Source organism: Chiroxiphia lanceolata, chromosome 8 (assembly GCF_009829145.1).
Source record: "Chiroxiphia lanceolata isolate bChiLan1 chromosome 8, bChiLan1.pri, whole genome shotgun sequence".
NCBI lineage: Eukaryota > Metazoa > Chordata > Aves > Passeriformes > Pipridae > Chiroxiphia > Chiroxiphia lanceolata.
The window spans coordinates 33553933-33579335 of NC_045644.1; the positions used below are offsets into that span (position 1 = coordinate 33553933).

At 44.8% G+C, this 25403-nt stretch overlaps 2 protein-coding genes and 1 long non-coding RNA gene across 5 annotated transcripts in view; 2 read left to right on the forward strand and 1 right to left on the reverse strand.

Annotated features, from left to right (window-relative positions):
* LOC116789947 overlaps positions 1-592 on the reverse strand; it is a 29234-nt gene extending 28642 nt beyond the window's left edge. For both annotated transcript variants that reach the window (XR_004358201.1, XR_004358202.1), the window contains exon 1: positions 15-592. This is a non-coding gene — a long non-coding RNA (uncharacterized LOC116789947). The remainder of the gene's footprint in view (positions 1-14) is intronic.
* Positions 593-787: 195 nt separating this feature from the next.
* Positions 788-12286, forward strand: LOC116789924 (nucleolar RNA helicase 2-like). Of its 2 annotated transcripts, none has more exons than XM_032694231.1 (15): positions 788-929; positions 1364-1633; positions 2279-2354; positions 3042-3220; positions 4732-4849; positions 5709-5894; positions 6436-6581; positions 7250-7399; positions 7906-8067; positions 8781-8900; positions 9697-9770; positions 9964-10123; positions 10423-10557; positions 10924-10968; positions 11694-12286. In XM_032694231.1, exons 1-15 carry the CDS (start codon positions 825-827, stop codon positions 11919-11921), a joined length of 2154 nt encoding a protein of 717 aa, XP_032550122.1. In that variant the 5' UTR covers positions 788-824; the 3' UTR covers positions 11922-12286. The 2 variants fall into 2 exon arrangements, with proteins under 2 accessions (XP_032550122.1, XP_032550123.1); XM_032694232.1 differs by having other exon boundaries at positions 804-929; positions 1367-1633.
* A 1100-nt stretch (positions 12287-13386) lies between these two features.
* LOC116789923 (nucleolar RNA helicase 2-like) lies at positions 13387-25348 on the forward strand. Its single transcript, XM_032694230.1, has 15 exons — positions 13387-13755; positions 13883-14146; positions 15295-15370; positions 16332-16510; positions 17385-17502; positions 17726-17911; positions 18253-18398; positions 18642-18791; positions 20870-21031; positions 21573-21692; positions 22177-22250; positions 23003-23162; positions 23952-24086; positions 24523-24567; positions 25102-25348. Exons 1-15 carry the CDS (start codon positions 13387-13389, stop codon positions 25267-25269), a joined length of 2352 nt encoding a protein of 783 aa, XP_032550121.1. The 3' UTR covers positions 25270-25348.
* Positions 25349-25403: the final 55 nt, after the last annotated feature.

Below are 25403 nucleotides of genomic sequence, written 5' to 3' on the forward strand. Positions count from 1 at the left end.
AACTAGACACGCACCTGGTTACTACAAAAATTCCTGCAATCCCAAGGTTCTCTCACTGCATCCTGCAGAGCTCTCAGCTGTGCTCCTCGATCTACTTGGTGTGTTTGTTTCTGGTAAGCAGGATTTGGTCTTTGCAAATGAAAACGTGCTGGTGCAGGAGACAAGAGGGCAGGTCAGTGGCATTGCTTTGGGAGAAGCCCTGCTCTGCTCCCGAACACCTCTTTCCTTGAGCAATCGACACCCTGGCGGCCGGCAGGATCCCTCCACAGCTCGTAAGACTCATTTTGACTTCTTAAACTCGATTTTTCCCTGTAGGTACGACCAGACTGTGGTTTGGTCATCATCAGCTCATGCTGCTGATCACCACAGGCGTGTGGTCCTTTTAAGTCTTAGAGGCATTTGGTCATTCTGCCGTTCCCTACGTTAGGCTCCTCGCTACCGAACACGTGTCTGCGGTAGTTACGGAAACTAAAAGTCACGGGGTTGTAAAGCTGACGGAGCTGTGGTTGCAGGCGGGGCCTGTGAGGCGGCGCCGGAAGGACCGCAGGACCGGACCGAGTCCTCATGGCGGCCCGTCATGGCGGCCGCGCCCTCAGGGTGCGCGGGGGCCGCCGGGGCTTGGAGTCTGCCCGTTGTCCCCCGGGGCACGCCGGGAATTGTGGTCCCGCAGAGGGGACCGCGGGCGATTGGCTGTCGGGCGGAGAGGCCCCGCCCCCGCGCCGCCGGATCGGCCGGCGATTGGCTGTGGGCGCGGCGGCCGCTCGGAGCGTGAGGCGCGGCTGGCGCGCGGCGGGTGCGGAGCGCGGCGTGGCGGAGAGGCGGCGATGCCCGAGGCCACGCGGTGCGGCAGCGGCAGCGGGGCCGAGTCGGGCTCCGACTGCTCCATGGACACGGAGGCGGCCCTGGAGAGCGGCCGCCGGCGGCACAAGGTACCGGGGAAGGGCTCCGGGAGCGGCCCGGCCGCGGCCGCGCGCTGGGGCCGGTGCCCGGCGGGCCTGGCCTCGGGCCGTGGCCGCCCCGCGCCGCCCGTGCCGTGGGCCGGGCGCAGGAGGCGCGGCGGGGCCGCGGGCCGGGCCGGGGCCGGGCGCCACGTGCGCGGGCGGGCCAGGCCGCGGCCCCGCCGCACGTGCTGGGCCCGGCGGGAGCCCACGGAGCGCTTCCCCCGAGCGCCGAGGCCCGGGCGCCTCGTGGGGGGAACGCGCCTCTGCTCGGCGGCGGGCGGGGGCTGTTGCCCTCTACCTGTTCCCCCCCTCGGCAGTAACTAGAACGTGCGCTCCAAGGTTTAACTGTTCCGCGCCCTCTTCCCCGTTCCCTGTCCTTGGATCCACGAGCGTGTGTTTTCATTTGCTCTGTGCCTTGCCAGAAGGAGAAGAAAGAGAAGAAATCTAAACGCCGGGACAAGTTTCAGAGAGGGAAGGCTCCGACAGATGAAAGCGAGGAATCGGATGAGGCGGTTTATACCCCGAAAGTCAAGAAGTCGAAGAGTGTCAGTAAACAGAACGGTCATGTGAGAGAAGAAAGCCTGGAGAAACCGAAATTGTCTTCCTTAAGCAGCAAATCTTCCCGCAAGAGCCGGCAGAGCAGTTCTAGTGAGACGTCAAGTGACAGCGAGAGCGAGAGTGAGCAGGAGCAGGTAAAGCCAGCGATTGGGTTTAGTTAAGTGGTGTGTGCAGCTTTCAACTCCCATCTTGCAACAAGGCCAGATTTAGAATGGGTTGTCCCTTCCCCTGCCTCCCAATCAGCTGAAAGTGCTGTAAATTATCAGGGTGTAAAGCTTCTCGAATTTTCCATTCCGTTGATTATTTGCAAAAATTTTGAGTTAAGAAAGTCCTGAAGTTCCAGATCAGTGCACCAGGATTTCCTCACTTCAGCAGTCTGTCAGCTTTGGCAGACAGACAGGTTGCAGTGAGACAGAGCTTTGATATGATTCAGCATCGTTAGATATGACTCTTGGGGTGTCCTGTGCAGAGCCAGGAGTTGCACTTGGTGATCCTTGTGGGTGCCTTCCAACTAAGGATATTCTGCCATTCTAATTCAGAGTTTTCAGAGTTTTGGTTTGGGTGTTTTGCATTTACTATGCTGTTAGATATGAAACAGTCTCCACTTACAGATTGCTTGCTAACTTTGTCCAACTTCAAGGTATGATCAAAGAAGGCCCTTTAGCTGTGATGCTGGCACTGAAGTGTGTGACACCAGTGCCTGTGCTGTTACCTTGGATTTACTGACAGCCATGTGATATTCATGTGGAATCTTATCCAAATTATTCTTTACCCAACAGGAGCTGACTGGCGAACAGAAAGAGGGGGCTTTCTCCAATTTTTCTATTTCCAAAGAAACTGTCCAGCTTCTTCAAGGTAAAATAAGAACCTCAGTGATCTCTGTCATGTGTTTTTATGCCCAACATACTGGACCAGTGATCTCTGAGGTGTGCTCTTCTCGTGCATGTGCAAGCAGGGGCACTGTGCAGGAGACAGGGATTGCCTGCTCTACATACACCTTGGAACACAGACTTTCCTGTTTGCAGTGCTGCCCAGCTCAGCCTTTACAGTAGAATTCTAAATGACATAAGCTAAGGGGAAGAAAAATTAGTGATGTGTGAGAACTTTTCAGTTAAAGGTTATGTTGTTGTGAATAAAGGAAAACCAGTTAAATTTAGTATCTTTAATGTTAGGTTGTACATGACTTAGTATGAATTAAGAGAAGAATAGAAGAGGTTTTGAGATTTGAAATGAAGAGGTTTTCATGGATAGCTGGGGACTATTACAAAAATAAAGGCACAGTCCTCAAAGTCTCCCATAAAGGCTGATAATTTCATCTGTCCCAGCTGGTACTGTGTGTGGTGATATGAAGTAGAATAAAATGGACAGACCGAGGGCACTTTGCAGATGACCCCTGTAATAAATAAATCAGTGGAGGTGATGATATAATCCTGACTTAGTGTAGAGTTGATGGAAATGCTGATTGGAATAACTTCCACTGAAGAGTATGAAAGAACACCTGTAAAATGATCATATTAAGGAAATCTCTTGCAATTGTCACAGCTCGAGGAGTGACGTACCTGTTTCCTGTGCAAGTGAAGACCTTCAACCCAGTGTATTCTGGCAAAGATGTCATTGCTCAGGCACGAACTGGAACAGGAAAAACATTCTCTTTTGCCATTCCCTTAATTGAAAAGCTTCAGGGAGAGTCCCAGGAAAGAAGAAGAGGCCGTCCACCCAAGGTAACTGTGCCGAGGTAGAATGCTCGTTTTGCTTTGTCCTGCGTCCCAGTGATTCAGATTTTAACCCACTGGGGAAGTTCTTCAGGTTTGTGCAGGGATAAGCCAACCCACATTAAAGGTTGTTTGAAATCTGCGTTTACTGGGCTTTGCCTGTGCCCTGTGCTGCCTCACAGCCTCTGCTCAGTGCAGAGCACAACAGCTCTACCCACTTGTCAGTTCCTTGTTCTGCCACAGGGAAACTGAAACCACAGGTGTGCCACATGTTCCTCTGCAGTTTTGTTCAGTCACCCCACAGGGCCACAGGTTACTGGGTGCTTGTTTTTCTCCTAGATTAGGAATAGATTAGTTACTAATGGTAACTTGACAGCTTGATAAAAGCTGTCTACTTAAACAGGCTTTTTTTTTTTAAATATGTAAACAGTGGGTGGTTTTAAAAACAGACTTAGTTTTCACAAGGACCACCACCAAATGTTGAAGCTTCTGCTCCAGAGAATGCAGATTCGTTACGATCTGTGTGCTTTCTGCCAGTGTGGTTTAAAAACCACGTGTGGTTTTTCTCTGAACTCTTATGATTCCTCCTAAATGAGACAGGCCAAGGCTCGTGGTGTCCCCATTACTAATTTCTATCAGTTTATTTCATCTTGTCATCCTTCTCATAGATTACCCGAGGTGCATTCCAAAAGTAGAGCTAGCAGTTTTAGATGCGTCTGCCCGTCATGTTGGCTGGCTGACTGAGAATGCTGTCCCTAGATTTGGCAGTCCTTTAAGGAAAGGAAAGCTTTCAGGGAGCCTTCAAAAAGATTTCAGGCCTCACTCTACCATAATACACTACTGTTTGCTTTTTTGGTAATGGGTTTGAATTTTGAAAGAATTACCAGAATAAAGATTTTAAGGTTCCTTTTGTGAAGCCACTGATGCCAGGTTTGAGAGCAGTACTTCCATCTCATGTTAAGCTGAATTAGTTACATGCCTGCAGTGAAGCCTGTGTACTGGAGAGAGGAGAATTCCTTGAGTGCTTCTGCAGGGATGTGTTTTAGCACTGAACACAGCTCTGCAGGTGGAACATGATTCCCTGAGTCCCAGGGAAGCCAAGGGACAGCTGATGGCTCTTCCTTACATCTTTTCACAGGACTGTGGGTCATTACTGAGAGGGTGTAAAAGCCTTGTATTACCCAGATCCTTCAGTCTTGTACTCAAACAGCAGGCTTGTAGAGGGAGGCTTGTAGCTCCTGATCTGTTCAGGAGCTAAACTTAAGTAAGATTTAAGTATCTCCTACCCAATTTAAAGAGAAGTTAACCTGTCCCAAATGAGTATGTTTTGAAGGAGTTTAATGATGTTACATGAGGCTCAAGCAGTGTGTTTCTCCAACCTTTGCTTAAATGACTATTTAAACTAGATTTTTTAATTTTAATTTTGTAAATGGTCGGGTCTAAATTGATGATTAGAAGTCTAGTGATTTTTTGGCAGAAGCCATGCTGAGAGAACATCTATTTGTCTTTCTTCTATGTAGGTTCTAGTTCTTTGTCCAACAAGAGAGCTGGCAAATCAGGTTGCCAAAGATTTCAAGGACATCACAAGGAAGCTGACAGTAGCTTGTTTTTATGGAGGAACTCCATATAATGGACAAAGTAAGTGACACTTAGGACGAATAATTGAAATGTTGATTGACTGACATGTTTAAGAAATACATTTGGGTCTTTCCAAGCACACACTTTTAGCTCAAGAGCTGGAGACTATTAATGGGGAATTCAGTAGCTCAAACTGTATCTTATGGAGATAAATAGCCCTGGCTATCAATTATATTCTTGGTGTTGCTTATCTGCTCGTGTAACTTAAATTAAAGTGAAAGAGATTATATATACCGTGTGTATAATCTGGGTTTAGGGTCTTGTAAACACATTTTCTTTAAAAAATATTTGGTCTTAGAGCTGTGAGTGGGTATGTGGTTTGTCATGTGATAAGGGATATCTAGAGGATTTGTAAAGTGAAGGAGTTGTTGTGGCAGTGTAACTTACTGTCTTGGTGGTTGTAAACAAGGAATGAGAATAAGCTCTTTCTTTGTGTTATATCTTGGGATGTTAGGGATGAATTTTTTTTCTACTACAGAACCTCAGGAAGGAGATGAGTTCAGTAATTTGGGTAGTTAAATAAGTAAATTTCTTAAAAGTTTCCAATTAAGGTAGGCAGTGTGGGAGGAGTGAACTATTTCTAAAGAATATTAAAAGACGCTCATTGTTTGCTACTCTTTAAATCATGGGGAGAGAGAAGGTAGGTGATTTTTTTTTTTTCATTCAGGAAGAGCAGTAGATTTTCTACCTTAGCTTTTCTTGCCAGATTTTCTCTTCCTGTTCATTTGTTCCCATATTTTTAAGGAGAGCACCTAGGAACGGTTTAAGAAGGTGTTTCATTGTTAGCTGCCACGTGTTACTAATGTACAGAGTGCTCCCTGGTTCACTGCTGGCTCCTCTCCTCTTTCCCGTTTACCAGTTGATCTCATGAGAAGTGGCATTGACATTTTGGTTGGGACACCCGGTCGTATCAAAGATCATCTTCAGAATGGCAAACTGGACCTTACCAAGGTGAAACACGTTGTGCTTGATGAAGTTGACCAGATGCTGGACATGGGGTTTGCTGAGCAAGTGGAAGACATTTTACGAGTTGCATACAAGAAGGGTAATCTCAGTATTTAAACAAATAGTAGAAAATACTAGTAATAATTTAGTTTGCTAAAATTCAGGTGTATTTTTGTGAAAGTGGTAAGGTGGCTTTGTTTAGAAATGACTGTATATTATATGTTGTTAATGCAGTTCATGAGGAAGTAACATGAAAGTGGGAATCATTCACAGAACCTTTGCAAAGCTTGAAGTCCAGTGCCTGGGGGCCTGTAAATAACTGCCTTTGACATCTATCTTTAAGTCGTGCTTGGACTTCTTCTAATTAAAACGAATTAGCTTTTCACCTTTTACACTGCTTGAAAACAGACTGGATTTTTTGGTCATAGTAACTTTTTCCTAATCTGGAAAATATTTGGACTTCCTAGAGTGTTTTTTCTCCAGATGTCAGTAATGTGTGAATTTAAAGAGCTGAACTGCTTTCTTTATTGTATGTACTGACATTTAAACTTGAGTTTTTAATCACCTGTGTAATCAACTTGTGTGCATCTGTGAGACAAAATGTTTGAAGTTTGTAAAACATTGTTCTGGGTTTTTTTAAGATTCTGAAGACAATCCCCAGACACTGCTGTTTTCTGCAACTTGCCCACACTGGGTGTATGATGTGGCCAAGAAATACATGAAGTCTAAATATGAACAGGTTGACCTTATTGGGAAAAGAACCCAAAAGGCTGCTACAACAGTAGAAGTGAGTAATCTGTCTAATGTGGAATGTTTTCAGGCTTTTACCTCGTTTTTTTATGCTTCAAAAGGTCGTCCCCTCTTAAGGTGCATTATCAGAATGATGTTGGAAGTTGTTTTGAGCACGTGTTTTTAAGCATAAGGCACATTACAGCCTAGTCAGGTGTTTCTAGGTTTAGGATATGTCTGTCTTCTCCCAGCATCCAGTAACCATGTACACTCTCACATGCAATGAGGATTTGGTTGTTGGTTCTGTATCTGGATTTATCCGAGTGGGAAGCAAAAGGCACACACATCAACCTGGCTCTTCTAAATCACTGTAGACATCACAGTTGATTTGAGCTATTCTGTATACAGGAGATTTTTTTTTTCAAACTTCCTGTAGTGCCCCAGCTCAATAGGCCCTTGTTGGCTGTGCAGTAAATTCCATAGGAAGGAATACTACCCATATGTGCCTGATTTCCTCTTATTGTAGTTATTTTACTGACCATTAGACTAGTTGTGGTGGACATAAGAGCCCTGTGGATTTTGCATGTTCCAGGAACATGAGTTAGCACATTTCCCCATCAGGAAACTCTATAACTCTTTACCATTTCTGTATTTTACAGTTTCAAATGTCTTTTAAAAGACTCTTATGTTTTTACGTAACCTATGCACTGGAATTCTTCTCCACAGCATTTGGCAATAGAGTGTCACTGGTCTCAGAGAGCTGCAGTTATTGGGGATGTCATCCAGGTTTACAGTGGCAGCCATGGGAGGACCATTGTGTTCTGTGAGACCAAAAAGGAAGCAAATGAACTGGCTCTGAATGCTTCCATCAAACAGGTATTTCATCATATGTATTAAGTAACAAAACCTGTCAGAGATGTTGATCAGCCCTATGTTGATAGCAGACCTATGCTGAGTAGGTTTTAAAGAGAGTTTCAGAGTGGATAAGGGAGGCTTTTGCAGGTGGTCAGATGGGATTTTAGTCTTTCTCTCTGACATTAAACAAAAATTGTAAGTTACTATTTTGAGACAGCCAAGCCTTGCATAGATGGTGTGGATGGCAAGTTGGGGCATAGTTTCCTATGTCACAGTAATTAGACTTGGAGATAAGACACATATTGCAATTCTGTTTTCCTGCTGTTGTTAAGAGCCTTTGAGGGATATGAATAAGAATTACTGAGTAAATATTGTCAGACTCCTAAATACAAACTCTGGTAATTCAGTTCTTCTGTATCTTGCCATAAAGTACTTATCAAATACCAAGGTGTTGTATCCAAAACTGACCATAAAATGGAGCACTGTCTTGGATTTTGATACAGTTTTAAAATAATACTGTTTTTCAGGATTGCCAGTCGTTGCATGGTGACATTCCTCAGAAGCAAAGAGAGATCACGCTGAAAGGTTTTAGAAATGGTTCATTTAAAGTTCTGGTTGCAACTAATGTAGCTGCCCGTGGTTTAGACATCCCAGAAGTTGACCTGGTTGTACAAAGCTCACCACCAAAGGTAGGAGACTGTTATGTTGGGTGTGTTGTCATAATTTGTAATGCCATTATCAAGTAGTACATGCTGTCAGCTGATGATATTGCCCACACAGTTTATCAGCATTGCATATGATGGTGAGAAATGTCCTAGTAGGTAGAAATAGTTTCTTACAGGTATTTTTGAGAGTCTGTCAGTCTCTAGCATGTTTAAAGATGGTCTTAAAATACCTTTTTAAGAGGCTGTTCAAAGCCTCTCCCTGCAAGGCTGGGTGTGGTGATTGCGAGTATGGAAGCAGCGGGAAGAATTATTCACTAAATAGGGGTGTATATGAGGAAGGGACCCCAACAGTGAGAACACTGGCTGAAATTAAGTGTTTAAATAAACAGTGTTTCAGTGGATTTGCTATTAATATCACAGTAACTATGCTCACGTTGATTTGCAGAAGGGTGAGTGGGATGGTTGTAGAGGTACACACGCTCCAAGTGTGTGGTGATGCATAAACAAGCCTTAGTTGATCCATGCTCATGGCTCTGGCTTTCAAACCATCTTTTTTAGAGGATTATGGAAAGCATATTTGCTTGACATTAGTGAAACTCTTTTCATTTAATTCTCTTAATGCAGTTACTGTACATTGCTCAGGCTTAAACTACAATAGCTTCTGCAAGCTGGGTGGGTGCAATGAGTTGATTAAATGAGAGTGAATTAGGTGACTCACAAGGCTGTCTGTTCTGAAGGATGTGGAGTCCTATATCCATCGTTCCGGGCGCACGGGTCGAGCTGGGCGCACTGGGATCTGCATCTGTTTTTACCAGCGAAAGGAAGAGTACCAGTTGAGACACGTGGAACAAAAAGCGGTACAGTGCAGTTTCCTTCTGTCTGCGAGCGCTCTGATGTGTTAAGGGTGGCGTGTTAAAGTGTAATGTTTTGTGCAGTAGCTCAGTTACAGAATGCAGCTCTGGAGGCACCCAGTGGAGGTTCGGGTGCCTTGGGGAGTGTGGGTGCACTGTCAGCTGCTGTGGAGCAGGGAGAGCTCTGCACATGCCCATGCTTTTTTGCAGACGCCAGTGAGGTTGTCCCTGTGGAAGTGAGAAAAAGCCCACAGGATTTACAGTATAGTGTTCATCCTGGTTGTGATCTGATCAGTGATGTGCATATGTGCAGCTTTACTGGGAAGTGTTACTTGCATTTTTGCACTTTGTGCACTATTCCATATGGTAGTTTTCTTGCCAATTAAGTGTTCAGTTGGGATGAGATTGTTTATTGTTGGCGCTTAAAATGCAGACTCACATTTACACTAAGGCTCTGTAACTTGTATTAAATCCGAATCAATCAGACTAAAAGTAATAATTTAGAATATGTAGGACTTTATTTTCCCCAGGACTCTGCCAAAATGGTCTCTTTTATTTCAGTTTAAGGTCACTGAATCATTTAAACTGACCTGGTACATAAAAGCCTTTTTAAGTGTTACCTGTTTACATGTAACCTTAACCCTGCAATTTTCACTAGGAAAAACTGAGAGTTAAAAGGTGAAAATAGGAAGAAAAATGATAGGCTTGAATGCTTGTTTTGTTGGAATTCAGTATTGCTTCTTTAGAACTGACTTACTTATGGTCTGCAATTTTAATTTGTATTTTGCCTTTTAAATTTCAGGGCATTACGTTCAAGCGTGTTGGTGTTCCTACTGCAACAGACATAATAAAGGCTTCCAGCAAAGATGCCATGAGGTGTGTTTAGGAACTCGAGTCCTGCTCTGTCTTCCTGCCTTCCTCGTTCAGAAGGGCTGTTTGGGTTGTTCTTTGCTGTCTCTCTGAACTTTCTGATCACTATTGAAGTCTTGGACTACTGTTTTTCTTCTCTTCCAGAGCTCAGTGAATATTAGTTTATACATTTTTTAATTTTTTTGCTTTAATTACTTAGGTGCCTGGATTCCGTTCCTCAGACAGCTATTGAGTATTTCAGAGAATCTGCTCAGTTGCTGATAAAAGAAAAGGGACCAGTTAATGCTCTGGCTGCAGCTCTGGCCCATATTTCGGGCGCTACTTCCATCGAGCAGCGCTCGCTGCTGAACTCGGATGCGGTAAGGAAGGGTGTATGGCTTAATGTGTGCCTTGGACCTGGGGAAAAACAACACACCTCTGTGTTGTCTAAAAAGAGAATTATTGGTCTCCCTAGATTTTGTTTGAACACTAGACTTGAGCCACTGGGAACTACTGATTTTGTTAAAGCAACAATATAGCGGCTGTAGAGATACGTCCCTGTAACAGTATCTATTTGGCGCTGCAGTTAATAAATGTAGATCGGCAGGTCTCTGGTGTGTGATAGATGTGCTGAAGCTGATTCCTCTGACGGAATGGAACATGCCCCGTTTCTTTTCAGGGCTTTGTTACAATGATCCTACGCTGCTCTGAAGAAATAAACAACATGAGCTACGCGTGGCGAAGGCTGCGAGAAGTGCTGGGAGACGATGTCGATCGGAAGGTGAACAGAATGTGTTTCCTCAAGGGAAAAATGGTAAGTTTTTGGTTTGTGTCTCTGATACTGGGCTCTGCTTGTTGCAGGCCTTTCTCAGCAATGGTCAGGGGAGGTATTTGGTGTTTTTCCATGTTCCAAGCACTGTTGGTAAGGACAGAACTGCTGGGCCTCAGTCTGTTGTATTAGGACCTGGGGTAGGATAATGCATGGCTGTGGGGAGAGCAGGACAGCTAAAAGGTATGAGGTGTGTGCTAACTGAATGACAAAGCAGAATAGGATTTCTTAGGACATACAGTTCTGATAGCACCTGCCTGTCAGGTGTAGATTTGTAGGCTCTATGGTTTTTAGTAGCAGTCATTTTAAAAGGCTTGACTTGTATCCATTAAAATTATTCTTTCTTTTTAGGGTGTGTGCTTTGACGTTCCTGCAGCAGACCGAAAAGAAATAGAGGTACATTCATTGCAATTTCTGGGTACAGCAGACTGTAGATGAGACTGGCTGGACTGGGTTAGACTGAAAACATAATGTAACCTGTATCCTGCCTTTTTTAGTGGCAGAAGGGATGGCTTGAAGGAATTTAGGAACAGAACAAGCATACGGTGTTTTTTTCCTGAATGCCTGTCCTAAGGCATTCCCCTGTGGCTTGAGACTTTTACACTGAGTAAAGAGGTGGTGTGAAGACTCCACCCCTTGTCACTGCTACTGGATTCATCAGCAGCAAGCTTTGTTCCCCTTTTTTTCTGTTCCTGCCCCCATTTTTCACCCAGAATTCTCTCCACAGAAAAGTGAATTCCAGGTTTTCGCTTGGCAGAATTAGTATTCCCATGCCAAAATTCCCTGGACTTCCTATCTTTGCTTCAGGTGTTTCTTTGGTAGTGCATCTCTATACCCTCATGGCCTAGTATTCATTCACTCCTAAAGCAATGTTTGGCTCTGGATTAGAGGGTAACTGGGGGGAGGCTGTGGATTTGTAATCAGTAATAAGTATAGTGGTGTTCTTAACAATTGAAGGCTTAAAATTTTGAAACCAGTATTGGCCACTTCAGTTAGAAGCTTGAATTCCATATATTGCGTCAGAATTTTACCTTTTCAATTGAGCAAACCTAACAATTATTAAATACCCTGTATTGGCATTCCTAGAATTTAACTTGCTATGTCCGACTTTATTTTGATAGGCAAAATGGGAAGATTCAAAACACTGGCGTTTGTGTGTGGCGACTGAATTACCGGAGTTAGTGGAATCCTCACGAGGAGGAGGAGGAGGAGGAGGAGGAGGAGGAGGAGGAGGAGGAAATGGCCGAAGCTTCTCGAGCTCCAGGAATGGGCGGCGTGGTGGCTCGGGTAGAAACAGATTCAGGGGCAGAGGCCAGAAACGAAGCTTCAGCAGAGCATTTGAACATTAACTTCAACAATCCAGAAAAAAACAGGACTGAAGTATTTTATATATTACATTACACTAGGCAGTTTCTGTGTGTTTGTACCACCGGGGAAAATATTTCATTAAAGTACTTTTTTTTGGTCAGTACTACTTTGTTCACAAATAAGATTCTGTTCATTTAAAAAAGAACCCCAAAACAAAAATCCCCCAAAAAGCCCACAAGAAAAAATGAAATGTTTCCTTTGTTTCTCATATTGCTATTTGAATTTTTCCAGAATATGTCTATTGCATTCAAAACTGTATCCTGGTTTACTGTATAATATATAGATCTTAATTGCTGCTCAAACCTGTACATTTTCTGATAAAATTAAATATTATTTTACAACTTCATATTCTGTTGCATATTTGAAGCATTGTTTTGCAAATGGAGATGCAGGTAGGTGCTGGACTTGAGAGCGTGGCAGCAGGAGCCCCTTGAAGATGAGTCCAGGTTTTTTTTGGTTTTTTTTGGTGGAATCAGAATGAAGCTCTTCTTTCCCTAAAATTTTTTTTTTTTTAGTTTCTGTCCCAAATTGTGACTGCTTATACAACTGTGGGCAGGAAAGACAGATTCCAAAGTGTGAGGAAGAGCCTTGTGAGGGAAGCCCCGTAAGAGAGATCCATGAGATGTCCCTGTGCAGGTGTTGCAAAATGTGGAATATATCAAGATTAAGTCAGGATGTTCTTTGACGTGATATCTTTGTATATTTTCAAACCTAACCAGCAAAAAAGGAGACCTAATCAGTGGAACAGATAGCAGTTAGCATCCCTTATTCAAGGACATCCTGGACCTAACAAGCTTTAGGGATGATGTAAATGAAGATGTTCACGTATGTCTATGTCTACATTGCTAACTTGGCAAAATACTCAAGGTCCATGTACCCTATAGCTGAATTATGTTCATTATAATACTAAAATTCATGCCCACAAGTCAAAAAGACCCTGCCCAGTTGCCGACCCTTCCCCTGAGCATGTCGAGAAGTTGGCTGGGATTACGTTACTGGTGCGGAAATTACTAACCATTTCTAATAGAGGGGCTGTGCTGGGAAAGTTACTGGCTGAATTTCTGTGTGTTAATAATGGCGTGGAAAGCCCGGTAGTTGTCCTCGCCTTGTGGAATCCCACGGAGCACCCGTGCTTGGGCAGCTCCGAAACAGAGAATCAGTGTGTGTCCGTATCGGCTTGCTGCACACCGGGGAAAGAACGCGGCTTGGTGGAGGACAAGCGGAGATTCGTGAGGGGAACTCCATGGGCGAGTACCGTGAGGGGAGATCCGTGAGGGAGATCCCATGAAGGCGTACTGTGAGAGGAGATCCGTGAGGGAGGTCCCATGAAGGTGTACCGTGACGAGAGATCCGTGAGGAGCCCCGTGCGGACACCGCGGTGGCGGGGGAGCGGGCGGAAGGGGCCGGCGCGGCGGAAGGGGCGGTCCGGGGCGGTGCGGCGGCTGCATGGGGGCCGTGTGGGGCCGGGCGGCGCGGCTCGGGCTCCCGGCGGCGCGGGCGGCGGCGGCCCCGGCAGGCAGCGGCGCTGTGCGGCCCCGCTGGCTGTGCGGAGCCGGGTCGACCCCGCTGGTGCTGCTGGCGGCCGCGCTGCCCCGCGGCCCGGCCCGCCCTCCTCACTTCCTGCGCGCCGGGGCGGGGCGCGCGTCCTGGGGCCGCCGAGCCGAGAGCGGCAGCGGGAGCGGCGCGGCCGCCGCGCACCTGTCCGGGGAGCAGCCGCCAGCCATGCCCGCCGCCGAGCCCGAGCACAGCCCCGCCGAGCCACAGGCGCCTGCTGCCGCTGAGCCTCTGCGCCGCGGCCGCCGCAGGAAAGCCAAGGTGAGAGCACCACGTGCGGCCGGGGGGGCCGCCATTTTGTGCGGGCTTCGGGGGGCTCGGTGTCAACTCGGGGCGGGCGGGACCGGGTAGCGGGTTCCTCCGGGTAACGGCGGCTTTCCCGCGGCAGGACGAGGCCGCGGAGAGGAAGGTGAAGCGGCGCGGTAAGGCCGAGGGCGAGCAGGCGCAGCCCGAGGAGAGCGGGCTGGGGAATGGCGACCTCGAGCCGCCCCTGCCCAAGAAGACGAAGAAAATCAAGGAGAACAGCAGCGGTTTGGTGGGAGAGAGCGACGTCGCACAGCACGCCCTGGAATCTTCCCCCACTGCGAGCGACAGCGGGACAGCCCCGGCTGCCCAGGGCGGGGCTGGCGGAGAGCAGGACAGCGACGCCGAGGTAGGGATGCTCTGGCAGCAGAGCCCTGGTCTTGATTAATTAGCGTCCTGCTGGTAGGTAGTGGGCTAAATAGCATGTACTGGTCGCTGTGTGGAGACTTGAGGTGCGAGGGCTGTGGGAGCGCAAGGCAGCTGTCCTAGGCAGCTTATTCCGCTGTTCCACGCGTCGGGAGTGCCCAGCATCCTGCCCAGCATCCTGCCCAGCATCCTGCCCAGCATCCTGCCCAGCATCCTGCCCAGCATCCTGCCTGTTCGCGCCTGTTCCTGCGGGGCAGAGTGAGGCGCGCCAGCACATGCACCTACACTTGGGAACTGGCTCTCCACGTGCTTTCCCCCTCGCGGTGGATGCCGAGCGTTTGGAGCAGCGTGTCCTGCAGTGCAGGAGGCTGGATAGCAGCAAGCAGTTTCCTCTTCTTCGTGTTGCAGCTTGTTCTGTGTCTCACAGCATAAAGGTTTCTCTCTGCAGCATGGGCGGTCACCATCCCAGAAGCGTGCTTTGTGGTGTGATGGCACTTTCTCTGCTGACAGGACATCTGAAGAAGTATTTGGCGAGGTGTCCTGTAGGGGAAGGTGTGGTTATCCTCGTTAATTCCCATTTCATCTGTGGCCTCGCAGATACGTGCAAGGGGGCCCTGCAGGTTGCCTTGCCCTGTGTAGGGCCTTCTGTGGATAGTTTTGTGTTTCAGGTGGGAACGTGAATCAACAGATTTTGTGCTTTTTGTACATAGGGTGTAACAATGGATCTTTGAAGTAAAAGCTAAATTGTGAGCTTTAAGTATTTAGTGGTGTTTAAAGTTCAAAGCTCTTTGCATGTTATACTGACTAGGTGTCTTTGAAAAAGAAGTTCCTGCTTTGCACACTGAATTGTGACACCAAGTGTGTTTTGTTGTGGAAAACAGTTTTCTAATGGTTTCAGTGGACACTAAGTTAAGACTTTTAACAAATAGTTTGCCTTTCCTGATTTGCTGTGCATATATGCACAGGTACCTGCATCAAAAGGGTTTTCTTTTTCTTTAAACAGGAAGGAGGTAGATGGTGAAATTGTGGTGGTAAAAGCAATATACCACTTCTCTTGGGTGCCTATGTAGGGAATGTTATATGCTTGTCTCTGAGGGCTAATAGATTTTTTTTTTTTTTTAATCCTTTTAGGAGCTGACAGAAGAAGCAAAGGAAGGCGCCTTCTCTAATTTCCCTCTCTCCCAAACCACTGTCAACCTTCTCACAGGTTAGTTAACGGGACAAAAGATATTTCTCTGAATGTTTGCTCAGAATTACACTCTGTTACCTGCGTAAGTAGAAACCCAAGGGTAGATTGTTCTAAATCATCTTAATTTTATTATGTGGTAGAATATGCATATGAGCAGTCACTGTAGACTGAAAAAATCTACTGCTTTTAGTAGGCAAAAAGTTTCTGTTTTGTTCATTTTGAAGTACCCTAAGGTGAATTTCTTATTCTATGCAGTGATTATTCCTTGATCTACATTTCAGAGACAGGGTTTCTTTTCTTGTCAGCATCATTCCACTTACTGTGTATCTTTACTTCTCTTCCTGTGTCTGTTCTCTAAAATATTGCTTCTTAAATAAGCTTAATGGAGTTTTGTGTGCGAAGACTATTTGCCTCCTGTGTCTGTGATTATTCTCATGCTTTTGGGCGTTTTCACATCTCTTCTCAATTAGTTTTGTAATTGCTGTAGGGTTCTTGTCCTCTGTGTTGGGAAGCTGTGAAATTCTTGTTCCTCAGACAAAAATTCTCCGTGTTCCTTTACGTTTTCCTTGCTCAAAAGTTTCTCCTGGATGTATTGTTTCATTTCCACTGTGCAGAATCTCTGTGAAGTTTTGGAATGTTTTGGAACGAACACCCTCACCTACTCCCCACCTTCAAAACTGAGCTACCACAAAATCTTGGACTGTATCGGACAAAATGTGTTGGGTTTATTTTCCTTTCTCTCCTGTTATCTTACACCATATATCCCAAAGAAGGCTGTATTTCATTGTGGATATTCAGCTCTGTGTTTGGGAGTGGAATACCTTTTGATCTAGAGCAGGAATAAAATATAAAGATACGTTGTTTTTTTCTAAGTTGCGTGCAGGATTTGACATGATGTGCCCTATATATTTGGGCTGTTTATGAGGGCTTGTAATTGTTTGTTCAGCTTTTAGTGAAGCCTCTTTCAATTATCTTGCAGCTCGAGGTGTAAAATACCTGTTCCCTGTGCAAGTGAAGACTTTCCAGCCCATATATGATGGCAAAGATCTCATTGCTCAAGCTCGAACGGGAACTGGGAAAACCCTTTCCTTTGCTCTTCCACTGATTGAAAAACTCCAGAGTGTCTCACAGGATGGGAGAAGAGGCCGTGCACCCAAAGTAACTTACCACCTAAGGGTTAACACCAAAACCTGAAAGCATGGCAGGTTTTGAAAGCAGTTTTACTATTGCTTTGGGGATTTCTGCCTCAGTTCACTGAGGTTGTTTCTCACTATAAATTCCATGGTGATAATGGAAGGCTTTTGGGGTTTCCTCCTCCCTTCCCCCCATGTGTGGAGGCTCAACAGATGCAATTCCAGAGATGGAATTGGTAACCATGTGCCAGTGATCAGATATCCTATTCCCATGCAAATGCAGTGTATAGTTAGACTGCAGAAATGGTAATGGTGTGCAGACTTGTCACCTCTTTCATCCTTCTGTTTTATTAACTTCAAAGGCAGTGTCAATTTTTAATTCTTATTTTCTGAAGGGATTTAAAGAGATAAAATTAGCACTTTATCAGTTCATTCTTAAAATGTTGGGGGAAGGGTAGATACCTGAGAAAGGCAGGCAGGTGGGGAGGACAGATATATGGCTAGAGTGCATCATGCTATGTATCTGTTGAAATATTACTAGTCCAGATTTAGTGTCTGCTCTTACCCCTTAATGCTGAGCTGCACCTTCGTTGCCCTTGTAATGTTACTTGGTAATGTCTTATCTGGCTCTAACTTAAGGAAAAAAAAGTATTGCTGTTCTACATCTCAGATATTTTGCAATGCTTTGCCTCGTTTCCTCTTACTGCCTCTGAGGCTGTCTTGGCAGGCTCCAGGATGCAGGGAATATTGCTGGGATGGTGGGAAGCTGTGGGCACCTCTGCAACAAGTGTAGAGTAAAAGTGGTAGTACAAGCTGTTTGACACGAAGTAAACCCTTTTTTCATCCTACGCCCTCTCCCAAGTACAGCTGCATTTTTGTCTCTTTTTCACTCCCTGCAGGTGCTGGTTCTTGTTCCAACCAGGGAACTGGCTACTCAGGTAGCCAGAGACTTCAAGAATCTCACAAGGAAACTGTCAGTTGCTTGTTTTTATGGAGGAACTCCATATAAAGAACAACGTGAGTAACCTCTGTGGAATTACTGCTGGATTGGAGTCGACTTTCTCCAAATGCATTCCATAAATAAAACTCTGCGTTTTCCCCCCTTAGGCTTTCACCTCAGTCGGGATCCACTCAAGTGGCATAGCTTTCAAAGGAAGCACAAGTGTTACTGTGTACTGCTGACTTTTTACCGTGTTGTCTTTTAGCAGTCTGACACTGTCCTTGTTTTCCTGTCTTCCAGTTGATCTCCTTAGAAGTGGCATTGATATTCTAGTGGGAACTCCTGGGCGGATCAAAGACCACGTCCAGAATAGCAAGCTGGAACTTTCCAGCGTGAAGCATGTTGTTTTGGATGAAGTAGATCACATGTTAGACATGGGCTTTGCTGAACAAGTGGAAGAAATCTTAGGATTTGCTTATAAAAAAGGTAAATTCTGAGATCAGGAGAGGAGACAATGTAGAAAACACAGTTATGCTACTTTAAAAGACTGCTGTTGCACCCCCAACTTGAATTCTTTGTGTGATGCTAATATCAATCCTCAGAAAAGGGCAAGGTAGAATTGGAAAAGGTTCAAAGCAAGGTGACAGATGGCTGAAGTCTTTGCCCTTGCTGTCTAAAGGATACTTAAAGTAATTTCCTTGCTTTTAAGTTTTCTTGTTGCTGACTTAGTGCACATAGAAACCTGTCCATTTGAGAGCAACTCTTGCTTTTCTGTCAGTTCTCAAGTGTCAGGATCTGTGTCTGAAATCGATGGCCTTTCCTTCCAGGCTCTGAGAACAACCCTCAGACACTGCTGTTTTCTGCGACTTGTCCGCGGTGGGTTTATGATGTAGCAAAAAAGTACATGAAAGACGAGTATGAACAGATTGACCTGATTGGAAAGAAGACCCAAAGGACAGCCACAACTGTGGAGGTGGGTGATTGTGCTGCAGAGCAGTGCAGGTCCTGAGAGCAAGTGGCCTCAATGAAATGGGTTGTGTATTGACTTTACAAATGTGGGTGTGGAATGACTTTTCACATGATTGACATACAGATTTTGTAAGCAAAGCTTTCACCTGGGGGCAGTAGTGTTTGCAAGCTTAAAAAGATTTTTTCTTGGTTCCTGTGCGTGACTGAGATTTAACACAGGTGGTGGTCACGTTTCCTTCCCAAACAGCACTTGGCAATCCAGTGTCGGTCCTCTCAGAGAGCAGGAGTTCTTGGGGACATCATCCAGGTCTACAGTGGCAGCCGTGGGCGGACCATTGTCTTCTGTGAGACCAAGAAGGAGGCAAATGAGCTGGCCATGAATGCCTCGCTCAAACAGGTACTGAACGGGGAGCAGGGGTTCGGATGTTCAAGGGTCGGATGCCCTGAAATAAATAGGAGGTTGAACTGTGTGGATGAGTTGTTTCCGTGGGTGGTGGTTTTAAGACTTATAAAGCTGTTTCTAAAGGTAAAGCTTTGCAGTTAGAATATTCTCTTGGCTGTGATTATGAAATTATTCCCTTGGCTTTAAAATCATGCAGGACACAATCAATAGGAAATGTGCAGCTTATGCTGAATAAGCTGGAGACAGTTGTAATAAACAGAAGCTAGTGTAGTGCACAGATCCCGTCCTACATTAGTGCTTTCTGGATTCCCATGTCTTAATGGCATTTATTCTTTGAACAGTCATTAGGAAAATCCAACTAAAATGGTAGAATGGAATGTCTTGTTGCCCTTGGAAGGTCCATCAATAGTTTGTTCAGAACCCAGGTGTATTGAGCAGGTCTTCTATCCTTGCTTTTTTTTTTTAAGTGTGGGGGAAAGTGCTGCATATTTTTCAGAGAAAATCCTATTAGATACTAAATACTGATTTATGGAGAAAGAGCAGTGGTGGGAATACATGGTTTACCCAGTATTAGATAAATGTCACATACCGTCCACATTAAAAACCTGCAGCAACAATTTTTGCCTGTTGGCCCTGCTGCTTTCACAGTAAATCCATTCACTTTGTTCTTGGGTCAATGTGTGACATGCTTTTTTCTTACACCGGTGAATTCTGCTTTAGCATGCTACTCATTTGAATTCTGAGCTTGTTGCTCTCCCCTTTCTCCTTGTCAAACTTCAGTCTGTTTCCTCTGCCATTAAAAGTGGAGGCTGTTCAGACCACCTGTGGAGTTTGGGAATGCCCTGAAAAGTTCACTTAAGCTTCTGTGGGTTTTTGAGATGGCTTCCCAGAGAAGGGATGTCATGAATGTGTGTTTTAGGTGGCTTGAAGCATCACTGTCAAAAGCAGGTTTGATGTTAAAGTGTGGCAAAGTCCATTGGCTTGCTAGAGTTCACTCTACAACCTAGTGGATGGTTAAAACACACAGAGAAAAATAGGACTAAAATCAATCAATCTGAAATGAAGAGAAACTAAAAGTGATCTGTGTGGATGTTGGGGGTGAAAAAAAGGGTAAGGATAAAAAGGATTAAGGGAGATGTTCCCCTTGAGTCACAAGGTTCAGAGTGGACCCCTTTGCCAAACAGCCCCGGAGGTGACCAGTGGTTTAGGCCTAAAGGTTTTAACAGCACTTAAACAATAGCTTAATTTAAACAGTTTAAGAAAAGATTCACACAGAGTTTATTACAGCCCAACAGTAAGTCACTCACAGGCCTAACTTGCTTATGAATTGAACGTGCTTAAGGAGTTCCCCCCAAATTCAGTGGAGCAGGTCCAATGCCTTTGCATCTTCTCAACATGTGAGGGGCTGGGCCTCGAGGGCGTCAGCACAGGATCCAGCATTTGGTGCTGCTCCTCCAAGAATAGCAAACTTGGAGGTTACAAGAGAGCTGGATTTAGTCATAGTTCTTTTCCATCCTGGCTGCAATTCAGGTCAGTAATAATGAAAATGTCGTTCTACTTGAGTTGTGTTGCAGGCAAGAAAAATAAAGTTTCCAAGGCTGTTCATTACAAAGCAGGAGCTCATTAGGCAGTACAAGTTCCTGGGAGCTGAGACAGTGTGTCTGATGAGCTCTGGAGGAGCTCAGCCCAGGTGCTGTTCCTCAAGGCTGAGGCCTAATTAGCATCTCTGCGGTCACAGTGCTGCCTGAGGAGGGAGCACCACCACAAGAGAGAGAAGTCTCTTGCTACCTCTTGACAAGCATTGCTTTAGTAACATTGCTTCCATATGTTCCCGTGGAAGTAAAAGCTGAGGTTGGCCCCCTTGGCATGTCATAGTGAAAAATTAGGAGTGTTATTGTTCCAGAGAAAGATCAAGCCACAAAGTAGGATACTTTATATTTTTTTGGTATCAGCTCTATAATTATGTTCTGTTGCTCTACACAGTGTTTTGGGGCTTGTAATTAAATGTCTGTAGATAATATGACCTAGACTCCCCCTCTAAATGCTTTGTGAATGGTTTGTTACACTGACAGGATGCCCAGTCCTTGCATGGAGACATTCCACAGCAACAGAGAGAAGTTACATTAAAAGGCTTCAGAACTGGTGTGTTTGAAGTTCTGATTGCAACAAATGTAGCTGCCCGTGGTTTGGATATTCCTGAGGTTGACCTTGTTATACAGTGCTCACCACCAAAAGTAAGTCATTAGGGGAAATTAAAATTGTTGGGGGGTTTTCGTGGTGCCAGAATGGTGGATTATTTTTCTGTTTCACCAGAAGTATGTTCCAGTTCATGCCAGGCCTAAAATTTCCTAGTTAAACTTTGGCATTTTGAGCTTTGATTAAAGTAAAACTGTTGGGTTTTGTTTACTCTGGAAAGTTGTAAGATAGGTTTTGACATTGTTTCAGCTTTTCTGAATGCCTTCTGAGTGTGGTGTAGTTTCATTACAATTATAAAATACTCCTGCTGTCTTTTTCTTCTTCTGAAACTCTAATGGAGCTTTTTATTTAAATAAAATAAAAGTGTTTAACAAGCTAGTGTTTGTTAAAGCTGAGCAGCGTACTTGGGTGGGGCAGTGTACCCAAACCTAGATGGTTTATGTGTAGTTACAGGTTTGGGTATAAACACAGAATGTATCACTCCTTAGGCTTCTGGATTAGAATTTAGCTTGCATTTAATCTGAAATGTTGACAGTTGAATGACATTAGGTTTTCTCCTGTTGATCTGAATTTCTGAAGGATGTTGATTCCTACATCCACCGTTCCGGGCGGACGGGCCGCGCTGGCCGGACCGGCATCTGCATTTGTTTGTTTCAGAGAAGAGAAGAAGATCTTCTGAAACAAGTCGAGCACAAAGCGGTGAGTTCTGCCTCAAACCTCTGCTTAATGAAATTCTTCAGCTCCTACAAGGACCCGGCCACTCTCAGACTCTGTAGCCGTGGGCTGCTTGTGAGTCCAGTATGGCACTCGTGTCCCATGGGCTGGTAGGCCTCAAATGTTGCTGTTTGGTGTTTGTAAATGCTTTTATATCAACCTATTCTTGTGTCTCAGGAGTTTTTGCATGTTGGCAGTTCTCTGTGGATGTCAACAGGCAGGCTGGGAATACGTGAGGGAGGAGACCATGCCTTTTGCATTACAGTTTGCATGTACATTGGAGTAAAGTAGCTCCAGATAAACAAAGCCAGGAACTTAAAAGCTTTATTTTAGCTTTGGAAATAACTTAAATAGAGAGAATACTGATCTCTTAGACAGTAAGTTGAGGTCTCAGTAATGTGACTTAGGTAGGATTGAATTGTAGAGTGCTGAAAATACCTTTAACTGTAATTTGTTTTCTTGATTTCAGGGGATTACATTTAAGCGTGTGGGTGTTCCCTCTGCTACAGATGTAATTAAAGCTTCAAGTAACGATGCCAAAAAGTAAGTTTATTTTTCTGTTCTTAGAAAAGGTCTAAAGATGTTCCTCTAGATACTGTTAATGCAAAGCCCTAAGGGATCAGAGCTGTATGTGGGCATACACATACAGGCTTTGCCTGTGTTGTTGAAGTCAACTGCTTTGTGAGTAGACATCCTCAGATGGTCTCAGTAAACCTCTGTGTGCTGAACATAGACCTCTTCATAGAACATAATGTTCTCTAAGTTCTTGCAAAAATTAACCTTTGTTTGTATCATCAGAAACCAGTAATAGATCAGGGAATTACTGTCATGAGGGGGAACTGATTTTGTCTGCTCAGATGATACAGTAGCAGTGTGTTAAGAGCAATACCTGGTATGACGAGAAGTTACTCTGCAGTAGTGAGCGTGTTTTAGCCCTGTCCTGTGTTTCTTTGTGTTGTTTTATTTCCAGGGGTTGTGTTTTTTATATTCCATGAATTTCTGTTTATATTTGCTAGCCCATTGGTCAAAATTACATTGAAACAGATTAAAATAATTAGTGAGGATTTGACCAGTGCAAAGTGGATGATGGGCATGGTGTTGAGTGCACTGTACTGAGAAAGGGTGGGAGGTGCCAGGGTACCCAAAGGAGCGTTACAGAAGTAGTCGTTTTTAGTTCTCATCTTCTTTTTTTGCTTGCCTTTCTCAGAAATAACCAATTTAGGCGATGCCTTAAACACGACTGCACTTCACACTGGCCTTTTCTGATCTCTTCAACTTTTGTTGTCACCATGTAGGTTGCTGGAGGGCATTCCTGCTTCTGCAGTTGACTACTTCAGAAAATCTGCTGAAGAACTCATAGAGGAGAAGGGGGCAGTGGCTGCCCTGGCTGCAGCCCTGGCCCATATTTCGGGGGCAGCTTACATCCAGCAGCGCTCCTTGCTCAACTCCACGGCAGTAAGTGACTGTGCCCCGCGGTTAACGGGAATGGATGTGTGAACTGCTTGTGTCCAGTCCATGGGGGGCACCTTCTTCCCAGGCATTTTCAGTTGGGTTTCTGAAGAGCTGGCACCCCCAAGCTCCTGATTTTTTTTTTGCTTGTTACTTAATTGAAATCAGCTCTTACTGGGAGAAATTTGTAATCTGTAAATTTCCTTGTGGTGAGAGTTAAAAGAATTTCTCCAGAGGCTGACATGGCAGAAGACTGATGCTCTAAGAGAGTTTAACTAGTGACATTTTACAAGCAAACAAATTGGTTTGTGCTATTGTAGTTTTCCCTTATCAGGAATCTTTTTACATTTTTGTAGTATTTCAAGTGTAGCATGTGATTACCTAATCTCAAAGACATCTTTAACCAAAGAAAAGTACAGCCCTTCCTTTTTCTAGTGCGTTTAGGGAGACCGTTGCCCACTTCGTTGTGTGGTAGCACAGTTCTGGACATAACATGGTTCTCATATCAGTTTGGGGGTTTTTTACCTATTTTCTAGCAGTAAGTTTATGTATTGAATAAATGTATCTCTTCTTCTGACTAAAATGCAGAAATGCTATTAGCCTTCATATCAATGGGCAATCCTAGGTTAGATGGATGCCTTCAACTTCTTAGGAGGCTTTTGGTTGCTTCACTTTTGGGGAGCTGATTGCTTAGGATAAAATACTGCATAACACATTATTATGTAGTTTGTTAGTGATTTACAGGCTATTTGACCATGTTTAATCTTGTGAAACGTTTTTCTGTGTCTCCTGCAGGGCTTTGTGACCATGGTGTTGAAGTGTTCCATAGAGATGCACACCATGGGCTATGCGTGGCGGGGGCTCAAAGAACAGCTTGGGGAGGAAGTGGATGACAAAGTGTCTGCAATGCGTTTCCTCAAGGGGAAGATGGTGAGATGGCCCAGCCTTGGGAAGTAGGGGTGTGGAGTGGTGTGTGTGTTTGTGTGTGTCTGTGTGTGTTTGTGTGTACACATATGGCCAGTTGGTGCAGTGATGGAGGCAGGAGTTCCAAAATACTGGTATAAAAATTTGGTACCTCGTGGTGCCATGTGAGGCCTGTCTTACTTTTAAACAGACAGGCTGATGGCAGGCAATGCTGCTGTCAACACAGAGCATTTGAATCTGCATTTGGTTTTGAGCTTTCCTGTTTTAATTCTCTTTTTCTTCAGTTTATAAAAAGCTTCCCCCAAAAGACCATGCTTTCTGCCACTCCTGGTTTCTACATGTACGAATGGTTCCAGGTGCTTCCTTTCTGGAGCTGTGTGTCTCTGTCCTTGGATGTATCTTTGGAAAGCACATGCCTCTTTTTTTTCGTTTACTCTTGTAGGGAGTCTGCTTTGATATCCCTGTTGATGAACTGAGTAACATACAGGTAAGTTTGTGTAGCCAGAGTTGGCTTTAAAAGTTGATAATTTGAAATTTGGCAACTGCCATATATAGGGTTGAATATAGGGTGGTTTGGGAGGTTAAGGTTTGTGTTTTAATAAAGACGTTGTGTAGACAACAGGGTGATTAGAAAGAGCACAGCACAGTCATTAGAAAATACTCTGTCGTGGCTCTTTCTCATTTGTGTTTTCATGATATTACCTGATTTTACTAAATCCTATGGTCTTTGTCTATTCTGGGTTTTGACCTCTCCAATGAATTTGAGAGTTCACCAGTTTTCTGTTGACTTCACTCTGTCTTGTCCCTTGTGAGGGTTTATCCTTTGTCACAGGAGTGTGGGTGTTTGCCAGGGGGAATCTGATGACCTATTTTGGTAGGGGTGGGATTTGTCTGGAAATGCCTGTGTATTCAGTGGGATTTGTCTGGAAATACTTGTGCATTCAGTGTTGTTTTTAATGATACAGGTACCTTGGACACTCCTGCAGGCACATAAAGTCTTGTTACATTGGTCTTGTTTCAGGAACAGTGGAAGGACACCAGGCGCTGGCAGCTGTCAGTGGCAAAGGAGTTGCCTGAACTGGAAGAGTATCCCCAGGAGGCGGGACGAGGGTTCTCAAAGTTTGGAAATGGAAGGCAAGGCAACTTCAAGAGGAACAGCTGGTTCAAGAGTGGGAACCGAGGACTTTAACAGAACACTCGATTAACCTCCAGTACAGACATGGGACTGAGCTGAATTTTATCAAACAGTAAAAGCCTGTTAGACACTCCTCTTTGTCTTTATTCCTTGATAAAGCAGCCTGTCTTTGAGGATAACTAAAAACC

Bases quoted from the DNA above. Each gene is read 5' to 3' on its own strand.
- LOC116789924 (XM_032694231.1), top strand. From the start codon at position 825: ATGCCCGAGGCCACGCGGTGCGGCAGCGGCAGCGGGGCCGAGTCGGGC. The intron at 1,634-2,278 runs GTAAAGCCAGCG...TTTACCCAACAG, and splicing joins GCGAGAGTGAGCAGGAGCAG to GAGCTGACTGGCGAACAGAA. The intron at 10,969-11,693 runs GTACATTCATTG...TTATTTTGATAG, and splicing joins CAGACCGAAAAGAAATAGAG to GCAAAATGGGAAGATTCAAA.
- LOC116789923 (XM_032694230.1), top strand. From the start codon at position 13,387: ATGGGGGCCGTGTGGGGCCGGGCGGCGCGGCTCGGGCTCCCGGCGGCG. The intron at 13,756-13,882 runs GTGAGAGCACCA...TTCCCGCGGCAG, and splicing joins GCCGCCGCAGGAAAGCCAAG to GACGAGGCCGCGGAGAGGAA. The intron at 23,163-23,951 runs GTAAGTGACTGT...TGTCTCCTGCAG, and splicing joins CCTTGCTCAACTCCACGGCA to GGCTTTGTGACCATGGTGTT.